This window comes from Kryptolebias marmoratus, linkage group LG16, assembly GCF_001649575.2.
Source record: "Kryptolebias marmoratus isolate JLee-2015 linkage group LG16, ASM164957v2, whole genome shotgun sequence".
Taxonomy (NCBI): domain Eukaryota; kingdom Metazoa; phylum Chordata; class Actinopteri; order Cyprinodontiformes; family Rivulidae; genus Kryptolebias; species Kryptolebias marmoratus.
The window spans coordinates 26,156,498-26,173,052 of NC_051445.1; the positions used below are offsets into that span (position 1 = coordinate 26,156,498).

The window sequence follows — 16,555 nt, forward strand, 5'->3', positions numbered from 1 at the left end:
GCGCTTCTTCCGCTCGGGTTGCCTTTTTCGGCACAACATACTTCAGCTGCATGAATATGTCATACACCCGTGCATTAAACATAAATACAACTAAGTCAACTTGTTAATTAATTTGTTTTTATCACTGGCATTTTTCTTCGAAGTGCATTGGTCTGAATCAGTGTACTTGGCAACCCTGTATTAAGAGGATTTCCTAGAAAACAAGAAATTGACATACTTTTCTCTTTTTGTTTGTTTCGTTTAGGCTACAGATGATGTTTTCGTTTATTCTAAATACGTATCTTTAGTTTCGGCTTCCTTTGGTATACAGTTCGAGATATTCTAAATCTGAGGAGCAAAAAAAATCATTGTGTAAACCAGTCTATAGGTGTGTGTGAGGGCGCCCCATTGTGGTCAAATCCGTTTAAAAACACGCATCCACGGGCGCCAAACTCACAGACAGTCTCGGAGTAGACACATGACAGGCCTGCTAGCTCACCGGTCCAGCTAGTCTCGCTGGTACATTACCTCTGCAGTCATGTTTGTTGCTCGCAGTATCGCCGCGGACCATAAAGATCTAATTCACGATGTCTCGTATGATTTTCACGGCCGGAGAATGGCAACTTGCTCCAGTGACCAAAGTGTCAAGGTAGGTTAGGCTTCAGGCTCCGGGGCTAGCGTGTTAGCATTAGCCACGTTTATACACACACTCTAATCTCTCACCATACTAACTCACTGCTGACCTTACAGATTTATTTCAGACAAACTATGAGCTCACTTGCACTTGTTTTTCGTAGACTTTAAGCGAGCATTTAAATGCTGTTTATATTGCTAGCATTAGCTGTGCCAAGCTAGATTGTTTGTTAGTACCAGGGTGTCATTTAACTTTAGTTTAACAGTAAATATACATCAACTGCGTAGATTACTGGGAGTTACAAGATTCAGAACTGCACTGTGTGTGTTTATGTTATGAGTTTAGCTGGAGTGTGCACAGATGGTGGAAATGGCGCCTCCTAACATGAATGCTTGTCTCTCAGGTTTGGGACAAAAGTGAGAATGGAGAGTGGCTCTGCACAGCCAGCTGGAAGGTAAACAACCTGCTCCTGCTGTCTCTGTTTGAACTTGTGACTAAAGACTGCAGTGCAACTGATTTACTAAGTTTTTCTGTTGCTCTACATTTCACGCGTGCTGCAGTTTAAATTATTAACTTACAAGAAAACAAACTGTCACTAGAGGAGTTGTTCAGTGATAGCTCTTCTGTCTTGCAGACACACAGTGGATCAGTATGGAGAGTGACCTGGGCCCATCCAGAGTTTGGGCAGGTTCTGGCCTCCTGCTCCTTCGACAGAACAGCTGCTGTTTGGGAGGAGATCGTAGGGGAATCCAATGACAAACAGAGAGGGCTGAGCCACTGGGTTTGTACACCTGCAGCACAGCTTCAAACTAGCAGGTTTAGTTGACACAAGTTTTGATCAAGGTGGTGTCTGTTGTCCCGTCTTAGATAAAGAGAACCACGCTTGTGGACAGCAGAACGTCAGTGACTGATGTAAAGTTTGCTCCTAAACACATGGGGCTGATGCTGGCCACCTGCTCTGCGGATGGAGTCGTGCGGATTTACGAGGCTCCTGACGTGATGAACCTGAGCCAGTGGTCCCTGCAGCATGAAATCTCATGCAAGCTCAGCTGCAGCTGCATATCTTGGAATCCTTCCAGGTTAGATGACAATTCCACTTTGCTTGCTTTACATTAATAGTTGTTGTGATGATTAAATGTACAGAAAATTTGCAGGTCTACAAACTTGATTATATCCCACAACAAAACTCTTACCTAAGCTATTACTTTCTCTTTTTAAGTATTGCTGAGCAGTACCTTAATTGTTGTAGCCTTGGTGTTATATTATGTCTCTAGCCCATAATATGGTATGTATTGTACAGGTGTACTGGCTGATGTAATGAAAAAAATATTTCGGTATTAATTAATGGACTGTTCTAGGATGTGAGAATTAACTCAAAATATAGACACATTATTAGAATAAGTCCTCCTTTGAAATCTAGAACACCCCTTATGTTATACATTTGATGAGTATAGTCTTAAAATTCTGATTTACAAATAGTTCACATTATTACTTTTTGTTTTTAAATTGTTGTGTGACTGCTAGTATGTCTTTTTGTTTGTATTTTATTTAGATTTTTGTACAGCTCTTCGGCCCTGTGTGGCTTTTCAGTGCTTTTTGGATCAACCTTGATTGGATTGGAACTATAACTCTGTGTTAAAGAGGAAAAATTAAACAAGATATTGTAGGTATGGTGAGGCAAAAGAAAATGCTGGCCGGTTTTATTAATATCCTATTTAAAATTTCCTTTAAGTCAAACAACAAGCATGTACTCAGGAAACGGTAATAATTACGTTTTATAGATGCTAGGCTAAAGTTGATTTATTTCCACATGATGTCATTATTTGTTACACTACAAAAAACTTAGAATAGTTAAATAAAGGCTGACATTTATTTAGCTGCTTCAGTTTCATGATCCTTGTATGTTTCTGCCCTCTTCCTCACAGCCAGATGCTGTTTCACATCAAAAATCATAATCACAGATGCTTCAAACAGTTACGTTATTTACTAATTGAGCCAAAAGTCAACCTCAAGGTAGCTGCATCAGTGTGAATGACTTGACAAGGATTTTGAACATTATTTATACCACACTTTAAGCCCAATTTGCCCAAAACCTTCTAAAAAAGGTGTGCATTTAGTCATCTTTGTGATGTTTGTATCAATGGATGGTAGCTGTCCAGTTCACAGCAAGCATCCGTGTTTTCTTTCACACAACACTTTACTGAGATCTTATTTATGCATCGATGTCATGTGTGAAATGACTGATGCAGAAGCAAGGTTAAAGTTAGCCCACTGCTGTTATGTCTCTGAGTTGGAAACTAAGGTAGTCACAGGGCCGAGTTGTAGAGTATGTGTGAATTAGGGGGTTGCATGTGCAGCGCTCTGTTCTAATGCTGATGCTTTGTGTGTCTAAGCCACATTTTTGTGGGATGTGGCCAGCTTGATTGGATCATGTGTGATCTGAGAAAAGATGGCTGAAAGAACCAGTGTGTGAAGAGATTTCTATATGAACAGTGTCTTTTTGTTTTGTGTTTTTAAATAGTCTTGACCTAGAAGCCTGTATAGTTGGCATGGTCAGTCTATACAGTATTTTTTGACTTCAAACACTGAACTTAAAATGGCTATGGTGGACCTCGGTGGGCCTTCTCACATGGGCCCTGGAGCCAAGAAAATGTAGAAATGTAAACTGCCTTTTCAGTTCAGAAGAAGCGGCTGTGCTGACATTTGACAATGTTTCTATGTAGTCACCTTCGTTTTGAAGTCATTGATGAGTTATTGTGCAACTTTCCCAGGGTCACAGTTAATTTAAAGTTAAGTTGGGATTTGTGAGACAAAGGCTAATGAGGCCCTCTGATTTTAAGAGTCATTCCATCTAAACTAGAATCTTTACAGAGAGTAGGTTTTTGAGCTACTATTCAAGACTCGGACAGCAAAGTAAATATTCTAGCGTTCTTAAAATGCGTGCCTGTGTAACACTGTGTCATCTTCACGTCCCCAGCTCTCGTGCCCACCCTCCAATGTTTGCTGTGGGAAGCGATGACAGCAACATAACATACGGTGGAAAGGTTCAGATCTACGAATATAATGAAAACACGCGGTGGGTATCGCTTTCTGACTCGGGTTTATATATTCCAGGATTATTAAAACGGCAGCAACGTAAAGTTGTTTCTTTATGTTTTCTGTGTTTTTGTTTAAAAGGAAATACAGTAAAGCAGAGACCCTGATGACGGTCACAGATGCAGTCCATGACATTGCATTCGCTCCAAACTTGGGAAGATCTTTCCACGTGCTTGCCATCGCAACAAAAGATGTCAGAATATTTAAGCTTGTTCCTTTAAGGTGACGTCTTCATTTTTTCCCCCTCTCCATAATTATAATTTTTGTTTGATTGATAGCATGCAGAAATAAGTGAAGTCTTTGAAATCCTGCGTTTTATGTCTAAGTTCATCTGTGCTGAAATGTTTGGACCTGCTACCATCGGATAACCTAAGAGAAACGAAAGGAACGAGAACACTAACTTCATCCGGGATCTTTCTGGCAGGAAGGAGAGCACCACCACAGGACCAACCAAGTTTGAGGTGCAGATCGTGGCTCAGTTTGACAACCATAACTCCCAGGTGTGGCGCGTAAGCTGGAACATCACCAGCACCCTGTTGGCTTCTTCGGGGGACGATGGCTGTGTACGGCTATGGAAAGGTGGGAGGATGTTGTTGGCAAATATGGCTCATCTCTTGTTTCCTTTTCATTTTAGTGACAGCTGCACTTTAGTGTGAATTTGTGTAACATGTTTAATTAGTTAATTATCGCTCGCCTGCAAAGGCAGTGTTTGCGCCTGTGTGTGTGTGTGTGTGTGTGTGTGTGTGTGTGTGTGTGTGGCTTTAGCAAAATGTCTCATTAATCACTGGGTGGATTTTAATAAAATTTTCAGAAAGTAATCATTAGATGTAAATCTACAACTAATTACGTTTTGGAGTCTACGCAATTCCTTGATTTGAACGGTTGAATGTTTTTTATTAAATCATTTTTTATCGACCACTAAATAAAATAATTCTCATGGTCAGCTAATGAACAGAGCTGGTGTTCTTCAACAATTTAGTGTTATTCTGTCTTTATACCAATTAAGGAACTGTTAATGTAACAAAGTGGTTAATATGCCTTTTCCTACATTTTCTCACCTAATATTTTACATTTCATTATATTAAAAATACTGATAAGAACACCTAAAATCAAACTAAACCGTTAAAGCAATAAAATGTCAGGGGGATTATCCAATTACAAATAAAGGTTTTATTTAATACTACAAAGCATGACTCTAACTGAGCCTTAATGCTGCAAGCGGTGCAGCTTTGTAGTTTACCAAAGTCGTGCTGAAACATTACAACTTCTTACATATATAAGGTGCTCCGGATTATAAGGCGCTCTGTCTTTTTTTGAGAAAATTGATGGCTTTTAAGTGTGCCTTTATAATCCGGAGAATACAGTATTCTGCAAATATGGTTTGTATAACATGAACATACTGGCAGAAAAATTGTTTGATTTTGCAGCTGGAATGATTATTATCCAACCTTTTCTTTCTTGAAATCTAACTTGTGAGTAATAAACATTTCACAGTATAAGATGAAAACTACCACTGCTTTACTTTTTATTACAGAATTAACAGTGAAATTGATTCTTTTAAACATGAATACATAGTCACACATATAATTGAGTGTTTGTGAGAAATCTTACCAAGTAGATATTAATAAACATGTAATAAATGATTTGTTGTTGCCACTAGGAGGCAGTGGAAGCAAGCTGTGAAGTTTGGCCTCCACATTGTTGCGTTCTGAAAATGATTTGGTAAACCTACCAATGAGATGTTGACTGCTTAGAAGACGCAGAGGGGCAGCGAAAAGATCAGAACAGCTGAGGAGAGCAGCTACTTCTCTTTGCGTTTTTATTATTATGAACCGTTCCTTTCACCACGGTAGTTTATTGTCAAATTTTGTGGAAAAAAAAAAAGCCTTGGCCTTCATTAAAGCATATCGCCCGCCACCTTTCACGCCAGAGCTTGAGACTTAAAATGAGAAACGGAGTTGTGTCCGTTTTGGACAAACCTTGGAAATAGCAAAATGCAGAATTTCATGATATATAGCGAGACGTCAACCTCAGAGTCTGTATTGTGAATGACTCTTAGCTACTACCACATCAAATTTTAGCTCATAATCTGTAAAACTAACTAAGTTAAAGCTTTGTTTGTGTTTGCTCGAGTCTATTAGCTGTAGCGGCCATCTTGAATTGGATTAACTGCAAAAGTGATCAGTTGTAGATGTACATCCAATGACTATTTTGTGAAAATCCATCCATTGGTTCATAAAATATTTTGCTAAGCAATGGGGTTGACTCCTTTAGTGATTGCTAAAGTTTTGAGCAAAGATCTCAGACAATGAGTAGCACTTTGAGGATGTGTTGTGAATGACTCTCAGCTACAACCACACCAAATTTTAGGACAATATCTGTAAATTTGACAGAGTTAGACATTTATGTGTTTTTCTCAAGTCTGTTAACTGTGGCAGCCATTTTTAATCAAGTTGTAATCAGGTCCAGAGGTACATCAAGTGATTACTTCCTGCAAGTTTCATTGAAGTTTGCCCAGTGATTTGTGAAAGATTTTGGTAACAGAAAGGCATCCAAACACTAGCCCTCACACACAGACATGGGCAAAAACATTATCTGTGTTTCTACAAGAAATGTGCTCCTCTCTGTGTGTGCAGCTAACTACATGGACAACTGGAAGTGCACGGGCATTCTGAAGGGGGACGGCAGCCCACTGACAGGCTTATCGGGTCAACCCACAGCCATGAGCACCGTGGTGGGCTCCTCCCTCCAGACCTCCCAGAATGCCCTGAACGGGTTGTCAGCAGGAAGGTAGGTGGTGTCGTGTGTCTGACGCCACTCACCCAGTCTGAGACGAGCCAGTCAGAACTGACAACGTTACTTATCCTCACACTGACTGGGAGTGCAGCTGCCCACTGACAAACCCCCCCTGGACTCACACTGACCTCGTGCTGCCCTGATGCAAAGAGCTTGGCTTCTGGCATCCAGCAAACGGGTCGTGTGGAGCTGGTGTGTGCTGTGGTGACTTCTCTTGATTTGGATTCATGCATGCCAAAAAGAGTGGTGTCATGTTTCCACTTTGCATCACTAGCTTAAGGGCCAACTGTTTACTTGGCAAACAAAGTAAAATGAATGTGTTTTTATATACGTTTGATATGTAACCGTTATTTGAATTGCTACAGTTGTTTTGAGACATAGAAATTCAGCTAAATCATTGTTGTTTGGTAGCCCTGCTGTGTGATGTTAGAAAAATGTTTGTATCCAAACTATCTCAACACCTCGGTGACGGTTTTCATTATGAGATGAGCAATAAAATTTATTCAAAGCTCTTCTCATTTCTCTTTTTAAGAATGTGTCCTTGAACGAACATTGCCAAACTCTTTGCCAAGCTGAGGGAAAGCTTAAATCAACCTTATTAACCAAATGTAAACACAACGACTGTGAGAAATGAATACAGCCATTTTCAAAACTAACGTTTTAACTTTTTTTTTTTTTTTTGAAATGTGAAGAAAAGACATTCTGCTTCACAAAAGTTTATATTTATAACCTATGATACATTGGTTTTTCCTTCAGATATTTAACCTTTTGAATGTAAAACAAAATTGTTATAAATTTAGAAATGATCTCTACTTTAATAATAATTCTAACAAAATCATAGATTCAAAATTTGTAAAATATAAGACATGAATCTATCAATTTGGTATCAAAGCAGGAATAAAAAGTAACCAAGCAACCAAAAGGAATTTGGGTTAAATCTGGTTTAGTTTGAGATGGCTGTATTTCTGTTCAGTTTAACAACTTTAGATTTAACAGAAAACCTCCATATTTTGCCTGTTGTTTTTTTGTCTGGATGCTCATTTTGTGTCTAACCTTTTCTAACAAACATCTGTGCACCGTGTGACGTTCTTTCTTAGACTAGATTTTGAAATTGTAACGTGCGAGATTATTTCAACTGTCGTAGACCATTTTATTCCCAGCATTTCAGTTACCTGTCAACAAAACGGTGTGACGTGAGTGTGTTGAAGTTAATTTGCCATTTTATCGCTTGTTGCATGCAGGATTGCCAAAAGAGCTTCCTTTGCTCCTCCCCTGCGGCAGCTGACCTCTCCAAAGATAAACCAGAGTCCTGCATATTACTAATGCCACTTGTACGTCACCAACCGTTTACCTGCGTGCCAACATATTTGTAACACAAGACCCTTTTTAGCACATTTTATGGTCATCACTGAACGGTTGATTGTTGGCATGAAAACTGTGTGCATGGACTTCACTTCTTCCATTTTGTTTTGTTTCTTTTTTGTGATGGAGGTTCACTGGTGTTGGATAACATGGTTGCACATACCTTTAAAAAAAAAAAAATGAATAAATAAACCAGTGTTGCCACTCTATCTGCTACGATGTTGTTTTGAGTTTCTGGAGCATACATGCATTGTTTCTCCTTTTAATTTCTCATTTCTACTTCCTTTCATGTGTTTCCCTTTTTTATATGTTTGTTGTTGTGCTTTTTCTCCCCCTTTGTCTCTCTCTTTTTTTTGTTGTTGATGTTGTCGTCGTCCTTGTTGTATTGTCTTTTTCCCTCCCTTCTTTTTTTTTTTTTTTTTTTTTTTTTCTTTTGTCCTTGTCGCTTTAGGTATTTCTTTCCACCTTTGGATCCTCCCAGAGCGGGGACCAGGTATGGTCACCTGCTCCCTCCTTCCTCGCTCATAGAGCACTGTGATGCTGAGCCTGTTATTCAGCCTCTTTCCCACAGAAGCTCCTCTCGAGTTCTGCTGTCTCTGCCAGAAGCTGAAGAGCAATGATTTCAGCCATTTTTCTGTATGTGTGTACTTTAATTGGAAAAGGTAGTATACAGTGCTTTGAGAAAGTATTTGTAACCCTTGAAGTTTTCCACATTTTGCCACATTAAAAACACAGACTTTAAAGTATTTTACTGGAATTTTATGTGATATACCAATAGTTACTGTAGGCTGATTAAGGTTCTCCTTAGCCAGTCTGTCAGTTTAGGTGAACAGCCATGTCTCGATACGTTTGTTGTTGTACCATACTTTTTCCATTTTCAGATGGATTGAGCAGTGCCTTATGAGATGTTCAAAACTTTGGGTATTGTTTTTATAACCCAACCCTGCTTCAGATTTCTCAACATTATCTATCCCTGTCCTGTTCCTGTTCCTGTTCCTTGGTCTTCATGGTCTTGTTTAATCAGTATTGTTCTGTAACAAACCCTCTGAGGCCTTCAGAAAACAGCTAGGTTTATACTGAGATTAAACTGCACACATGTTGACTCTATTTAGTAACTAGCGACTTCTGAAGGCAGTCTGTTTTACTGCATTTGAGTTCAGGGTGTCGGAGTAAAAGGGGCAAATACAAATGCACACCACATTTTTCAGATTTTTATTTATAATTAGAATTATGTGCTACTTTGTGTCGGTCTATTAAATAGAATCCCAGTAAAGTACATTGAAGTTTGTGGTTGTCACGTGCCAAAATGTGGAAAAGTTCAATGAATTTGAATACTTTTTCAAGGCACTGTGGTTGAAAATACAATCCAGTTTTATAATAGACAAAAGAACTTCTGTTTTTTAGCGTAAACTTTAAATTGAAATCACTGTTAAAAAAAAAAAAAAAAAGAAGTCAAACACTTTTTATTTTGTATGGCAGTCTAAGCAAATTTTATTTTTAAACAGAGTTACCTTCATGTTCTGTGTTTGAGATCATCAGAAAATGTGTCGGCTTGTGAAGAGGGAATTTGTTTTAAATTGTGGAAGTAAGATTACTTTAAATGACTTCCACTGGCTAAAAGAAAACAACATATATGAGTAACCGGCATGTGAAACATCTCAGGAGACGGTACATGATTCATCATCCTGCAAATACCTATAGTGTCAGACATGAAGCTTCACAGTTTTTCAATCTGGATCCTGATTCTTTCGACCCAGACCTTCTTGACCTCGTGATTTGAGATCCTTTTAAGTGAACCAATGTGGTTTTTGCAGAGAAAAGCCATCAGCTGGCGTGTGGGGCCTACAACTTTGTTCAAGCCTTGTTTTTGGTATGAACAGCTGCCCTCCTGAAGTGTCTCTGAGCAAGACAATGAATCCCCAGTCTAAGGCTGTTTTATGAATACCACATGACTTTATGTGGTGCTCCTTGTGACAGTTTACCAGTTTGGTCATTGATTTTGTTTATTTTTAATAAAAAATAAATAATAATGAAAAAAAAGTGTGTGTATGTGTCTGTTCTTTTTTCAGACAGCTGTCTGCTGATCAAGGCACTCCTGCAGCTGCTTGACAGGTCACGTGATTCTTGGCCTGTAACTATGGTTTTATCTGCTCAAGTGACAAAAATATGTATTTATCTAACTAGGAAACTTTTTTATTTATCACGAGTTAGATTTTTTTTTTACTTTACTTTTTTGTATTTTCCAGGTTGACTGTAAAATTAGCATTTCTCGTCTTGAGGATAAAACTACTCATCGGTATTGGCTATTTTCGCAAACTGACAAAAGCGACAGAAGACTGACACAAATTCCGACCAATCACGATTTAGTATTGCCTCCTCCCCCTGTATTTTTAGTCAATGAGATTATTCCAATGCTTTAAGCTCCGCCCATATGATATGACGCTCAGGCGGGCTTCCTGTGGGTTCTGGGCGCTGATCTTTTAGAACTGTTCCACAGTTTGTTTGAAACTCCACATTTTGAGCAAAAGGACGAGAAGCGTGAATGTCGGGACGTAACATTTGGATCCTATGTAAACCGTACAGCGTGTCTGAAGAAGTTTTGAAGACAAAACTTGAGCCGGAGGAGAGCAGATTTTCTCTCGGCCCGCGCCTGGAGTTTTGAACGTGAGTTTTGATGAACGTTTATTGTTATGGTCACTTTGTTATCAGAAACAGGAACGTATTCAGCTAGGCGCTGTACCACCTTGTTAAAGTGTCACTGCTGCCTGTAGGCTGTCGTTTTGCGACACATATCCAGTAAAAGTAGCTCACAATTGAGGGGTGCAGGCAAGTTTGACAAAACCTCTTGTTTCTAGCAAGTAGCTAGTTACTAGTAAACTGTAGCTAATTTGACCTGTTTTAATGCTGACTGGCTCGCGCGCATACACGAAGAAACAAAACATGACTAAATAAAGTGAAATGCTTTTAAATGTTGATTCTCACAGTTGTGCTTTAACCCACTGATACTAATTTGCTCTCTCTCTCTTTTTCGGTTCATTATCCCAACAGAAGATGGTCGTCAGCTGAGCCAGCCCTGCCGTACTTTGGAGCAGAGAAATGGCAGACAGTTTGTTCAGGTTGGAGGATGAAGCCTTCCCCAGTTTCCTCAGCAAGTCTCTGGACAGCACCAGCGGCCGTGCCACCCTGGGGAATGTGTCTTTGGGCTCAGGTCCGGGGCTGCCTGTGGCTGCTTCCACCGTGGCTAAAATTAGACCCGGCTCTGACAACAGGTGGGTGCAGGCTGCGGGCTGATGGTCGGAAACCATGCTCTCACTGTTATCAGAGCTGAGGAGGGGGCTTCTGTTTGGGTGCTGCTGGACTGGAAATAAACACTACAGCTACATCTCAATAAATTAGAATATCAGTGAAAAGTTCAATTATTTCAGTAGTTGAATTCAAAAAGTGAAACTCGAATATTATGTAGATCCATTACACACTGACTGATGTATTTCAAGTGTTTATCTGTTACTTCTAATGATTATGGCTTACAGCTGATGAAAACCCAAAAGTCAGTTACTCTGAAAATTAGAATATTACATAAGGTTAGTAAAAATAATGTTGTCCTGCTGTACAGTATCTGCACTTTGTACTTGTTTGGAGCTCCTGCATGAATTCATGCATCAGTGCAGCGTGGCGTGGAGGCCATCGGCCTGTGGACCTGCTGAGGTGTTCTGGACGCTCCGGTTGCTTTGATAGCGGCCTTCAGCTCATCTTCATTGTTGGGTCCGCTGGCTCTCATCTATCTACCTCTTGAGTTAAACCTCATAGGCTCTCTGTGAGGTTTTACATCAGGCCAGTTTGCTGCCAATCAAGCACAGTGGTCATCACTGCAGGTCTTGGTATTTTTGGCAGTGTGAGCAGGTGCCAAGTCCTGCTGGAAAATAAAACCAGGATCTTCAAAAAGCTCCAAGACATGTTCTAAAATTCCCTGGTAGTCAGCTGCAGTGGCTTTGGTCTGGATAAAACCCAGTGGACCATCACCTACCCTACCTGCAGATGATGTGTGTGGTAACCTGGGCAGGAGCAGAAATGGAGATGCTGGACCGCACCATGCTGCTAATGAACAGAAACCTTTTATACAGGACAGCAGGCAGGAACAGAGCTACAGCGGGAGACATCCCTTACACACCACAGACTGAACCAAGCACATGAGTCCCCTCTACTAGTGTGGATGAATAACCACATACATTGCTTAATCATTGCTAGACCACTGAGGAACAGTCTCAGTCCTTTTTGCCTTTAGCCCAGGTAAGATGCTTTCTGGACTCTACACAAGGAATGGGACAGTTGGAGCTCAGGTTACGGATCCGTCAGTGTTTGGTGCCTGTTGAAGCTCTGACTCCAGCTGCAGTCCACACCATGTCAGTCTCTATTGTTCTTATGTAAAAAAATCAAATTGTCTGAAAAAAACAGAATTTTGGGTTTTTGTCAGATGTAAGTCATAATCATCAAAATGAACAGAAATAAACACTAAAATCTATAATTCTATGTGGAATGAATCTATATGAGCTTCACTTTTTTAATTGAATTACTGAAATAAATGAACTTTTCAATGATATTCAAATGTATTGAGCTGTACCTGTATGTACTGAAAAAAATACCTACCAAGGAATGAATTGTGTGTTTGAGAAGCTGCTCTCTTTGTTCCCTGATGGAGTCTTTCTGTTGGTCAGTTGCTTTGTGACAGTGTTGCGTTGTGCTCATTTTGCAGAGGAGATCTTGCCGAGGCTTCGTATCTGGAGAGCAGAGATCTGCAGCACACCAACTCACAGTCTCCTGTTGGAGAACAGCCCAGGTTTGCCCTCAGCTTCAAAGACGACTTGTGAGTGTATCCAGACATGCGTTTGTCCCATCTGTTCTTTATGTGCTTTGTGTTTGACAAAGAAGCTCCATTTTATGTATGCGTTTTTGGTGTTTGTTTTTTGTTGATTTGTCTCAGTCGTCAAAACTTGTAACTATCAGTCATAATGTGCCCAGATCAATGTGCTGATTATCGCCCACTGCTGATGGGCAAAGGTGGGCGATAGTGTTTTGAATAAAACTTGTAGAAAGTAATATTTGGATGTTCTTCTATAACTGATTCACTTTTGGAGTCAATATAATTTAATACGGTCACCATAGCCAGTTGATCATAGAAGAAGTGGGCCCATTCAAGCACATTTGCAATATAGGGTTATATTAGTATAATTAACTTTTATTTTAGACAAAATTACATATTTTATTTTAATTGTATTTTGATGTGGTAATAAATATTTCTGTTCCTGTTTGCATTGCAGGGACAATGCAGATGTATTCATTGCAGCCCACCGCCTTTCAGACGTGCTCGTGAAGATCAGTCTGGATGAGAGCGCACCCAGAAACCAGGCCTCGGTGCGTCCCACGCAGACAGCAGCAGTGTACAATCGGCCCTCAGAACTTGGAACAGGTGAGTGCTCGTGCTTTCCATCTTTATTAAAACAAGGCCCGGTCCCAATTCTCGCACTACACCCTACGCCCTTCTACAGCCTCTGGCAAAAATGATGGAATCAGCAGTCTCTGAGGATGTTCCTGCAGTTGTTTAATTTTGTAGAGGAAAAAGCAGATCACAGACATGACAAAAAACTAAAGGCATTTCAAATGGCAACTTTCTGGCTTTTAAGAAACACTAAAAGAAATCAAGAAAAATAATTGTGGTGGCCAGTAACAGTTACATTTTTAGAACAATGTGTGTACTCAGTCGAAGTGCACAGAAGGGTTACAAGCATGCAAGAATTGGAGAATTGGAACAGTAAAGGTTACGTCTTCGAATTGTGCCTCTGGACCGTAACCATGACATCCAACATGGCGGGATCAGTCGCTGTTTTGGTATTTTAAGAAGGTGCCAGTACGATTTCAAAAGTACAATACAGGTATTTTTGCTTTCCAAAGTCATTGCAGGAGATACTTGGCTGTTCAAATGTGTTTTGTTATGACTTGTTGATAGTATTCACACATGAACAACAGAGTGAAACAATAATTATTTCAATACTTTACATTTAAAAACTCCTTTTTTCGTGACAGATGCAGCTTGCTCTGTCACCACTGCCATATTTCCGCCTTTTAATTCAAAACCCTTTCATTATCAATAAAGATAATTTAAAAAAAAAAAAATCAAAATGTCACATGCAGCAATGAATTGTGGGTAAATACTTCACAGAAGTCCACCTGGATGGGGGCTTAGCCGAAGGGTGGATGTAGTACACGAAGGGGGTGGGGCTAAAGACCACTGCAGATAATTGGGACACACTACGCACTCAAACCCTTCAGCATGAACGTGCATTTGAAGGATGCTCATTTGAAGGACCAACACTACTGGGTGCAAGTGCGAGTATTGGGACCGGGTCCAAGTCTTTGCCCATACTCCCTTTTAGCCCTGCTAACTTGGTGTAGATCTTTGTCTGTTTTATTTTGGCTTCGAAGCTGACACTTGACCTAACACAAATACAAACGGATTTGTGCCAATGTCCTGTTAGTGGTGTGAATCTTTAGGCACCTCATTGATTCAATTACAATTCAAGGGGCTGTGATGCAATTATAAAACAATTATTGATTAATATATAACCACACTTCAAACTAAATCTTGAGCATAGACTCGCTCAGACCTAAAGGCAACAAAATAGTTTGCCTAATGTTGCAGTATAAAACAGTTTTCATTTTAAAAAAGGCTTTGGGGGCTAAATGAACAAGAAAGGAGTCAAAATGCTGAGTACAGTAAACACAAAACATACCATTTGTCCCCATTAGTAAATATAATCATGCTGTTTAAAAAAAAAAAAAAAAATGCTGAATACTTCTAGAATTTTGTTGTAGTTGCTGTCGCTGTCTCTGATAATGATGACTTTGATAATTAGAAATCCTGTCATTACTGAAGTGGAAATCTACTTTCTGGCTGTGGTATTGAGAATGTTGTGTTTAAGTACTAATGAAGGTCTGTGACGTCTCCTTTTGACAGATTTGTCAACAGGCCTTTTGATGTTTTCCCAGTTCGAACAGAAGAGTAGTGCAGATACAAAGGTACCAGTTTTATTTTTCTCCAATTCATTTTCATTGATCTATGATCTACATTCATGATCTATTTATTATCTATGTAATTATAAATACTTGCCTCCAGTTGCAGATATGTGGTATTAGATATGTGTGTAAGGAATATTATACCCATAGTATTTCCTTTGCTAAACTGTTCACAGACGGTCCCTAACTCAGATTGACAGATTGCATTTATACAGGAATTAAATGCTGTTTTAATTCAGAAAAGGGAATATGGAGTTACATTGGCACTTAGATCATACTTTCATTCAGTAGTGTCACTCAGATTACATTTCTTGCACATGTTCAGGCCTTACCTGCTACAGGCGAGGCTGATGACGTGCAGAGCGAGGACATTGACAGTGACCATTTCAGTGGCAGTAACTCAAGTTTCCTGGCCAATGAAAAGCTCATGTCTGTGGACAGCATGAACAGCGATGTCACAGGTATGACTAACCTTCATCTTCCAGTGTTTGAGTTGTACTTATTTATCATTTTAAGAGCTTCCTGTTAGGATTTGTACACTCATCATTCAGTGCCGCAGCTGTTGAAACTCAACGAAGAAGAGTCAAACCTTCAAGCTTGATCTTAGTTTGTGATTGAGACATGCTTGCTCTAAACATGAATTCTTTTGTCCATCAGATGACGACATAGATTTAAACAACCTGCCTGAAGATGAATTGGAGCTGTACTTCAATAAACTGGTCCCTCCTGCAATGCAGAGAGGCAGAGTGGAAGGGCAGGAGATCCCTGTTACAGTAAGACTCCAGACTTTAAAAGGATTTTTGTTTTTTAAATCTGAGCACGTATTAATATAATATTATCCCACAGGGAGTGGGGGGAACTGCTGAAGACACATCAGATGCTAGTTCTAAAGATGCGGAGCAGCATAGGCACCACTTCTTTGATCACTATGATCAGGTGAGTGTATTTTATTATTGCTTCAGAAGTGTCTGCTAATGTCAGCTTGCTAAATTCAGCTATGAACCTCTGTTTCAAAATACAATTTATTTTTATAAATATGACTTTAAAATTAGAGCTTTACACGTTAATTAAACAGACCTTTTACAAACAAATGATATTTAATAATGAATTTTTTAACTCTTCAGAGTTGACGGACGCGCCGGTGCGTCCAAGTCACATGACCGATTTAAAACGCTCTAGCGGGAAAGATCCGTCCTCTCAGACACTTCTTTTTAATCTGTGTCGAAAGTCCAGACTTCAAGCTTTACACTAGTTTTTAAATCATCTCGATAGGCCAAGGAAAACCAGAGTTATGAGAAATTATTCCCGACATATATTTTTTAAAAAAATCATCGTCATATTTTCAGCGCGTTAGACCGGGAAGCGCCAAAACCGGGAGAAAACTCCCCCATCCTCCGTCCGATCTCACCCCCAACCCAGCCGAATGAAAAAACAGCCCCTCCTCTCCAATCTGACGGAGGCTCAAAGTTATCTGTCAAGCGACCAAAAATCTACAGTAAAAAGAAGAAAGAGGCGCAAAAATTAAAGTAAGTTCGGCAGCGCCAAAACAAAAATGCGAGCGCGGGAATGAGTTATGAGTTTTGTGATATTTATTGTGTTTGGATTTTATAGTTAGGGTGT

General features: G+C 39.7%; 2 protein-coding genes across 6 annotated transcripts in view; both read left to right on the forward strand.

The window, feature by feature from the left end:
* Window positions 1-227: 227 nt before the first annotated feature.
* seh1l (SEH1-like (S. cerevisiae)) lies at window positions 228-9,319 on the forward strand. Of its 2 annotated transcripts, none has more exons than XM_017413277.3 (9): window positions 228-628; window positions 1,017-1,067; window positions 1,248-1,394; window positions 1,481-1,692; window positions 3,591-3,689; window positions 3,791-3,931; window positions 4,134-4,288; window positions 6,346-6,499; window positions 8,319-9,319. In XM_017413277.3, exons 1-9 carry the CDS (start codon window positions 518-520, stop codon window positions 8,485-8,487), a joined length of 1,239 nt encoding a protein of 412 aa, XP_017268766.1. In that variant the 5' UTR covers window positions 228-517; the 3' UTR covers window positions 8,488-9,319. The 2 variants fall into 2 exon arrangements, with proteins under 2 accessions (XP_017268766.1, XP_017268767.1); XM_017413278.3 differs by lacking the exon at window positions 8,319-9,319 and adding an exon at window positions 7,747-8,084 and having other exon boundaries at window positions 242-628.
* A 991-nt stretch (window positions 9,320-10,310) lies between these two features.
* cep192 (centrosomal protein 192) overlaps window positions 10,311-16,555 on the forward strand; it is a 44,465-nt gene continuing 38,220 nt past the window's right edge. For all 4 annotated transcript variants that reach the window (XM_037980296.1, XM_037980298.1, XM_017413226.3 and 1 more), the window contains exons 1-8: window positions 10,311-10,531; window positions 10,916-11,136; window positions 12,618-12,728; window positions 13,183-13,331; window positions 14,877-14,938; window positions 15,261-15,396; window positions 15,593-15,708; window positions 15,782-15,871. In XM_037980296.1, coding sequence (XP_037836224.1) covers window positions 10,964-11,136; window positions 12,618-12,728; window positions 13,183-13,331; window positions 14,877-14,938; window positions 15,261-15,396; window positions 15,593-15,708; window positions 15,782-15,871 — 837 coding nt within the window. In that variant the 5' untranslated portion in view covers window positions 10,311-10,531; window positions 10,916-10,963. The remainder of the gene's footprint in view (window positions 10,532-10,915; window positions 11,137-12,617; window positions 12,729-13,182; window positions 13,332-14,876; window positions 14,939-15,260; window positions 15,397-15,592; window positions 15,709-15,781; window positions 15,872-16,555) is intronic.

Bases quoted from the DNA above. Each gene is read 5' to 3' on its own strand.
- seh1l (XM_017413277.3), top strand. From the start codon at position 518: ATGTTTGTTGCTCGCAGTATCGCCGCGGACCATAAAGATCTAATTCAC. The intron at 1,693-3,590 runs GTTAGATGACAA...TCACGTCCCCAG, and splicing joins ATATCTTGGAATCCTTCCAG to CTCTCGTGCCCACCCTCCAA. The intron at 3,690-3,790 runs GTGGGTATCGCT...TTTGTTTAAAAG, and splicing joins GAATATAATGAAAACACGCG to GAAATACAGTAAAGCAGAGA.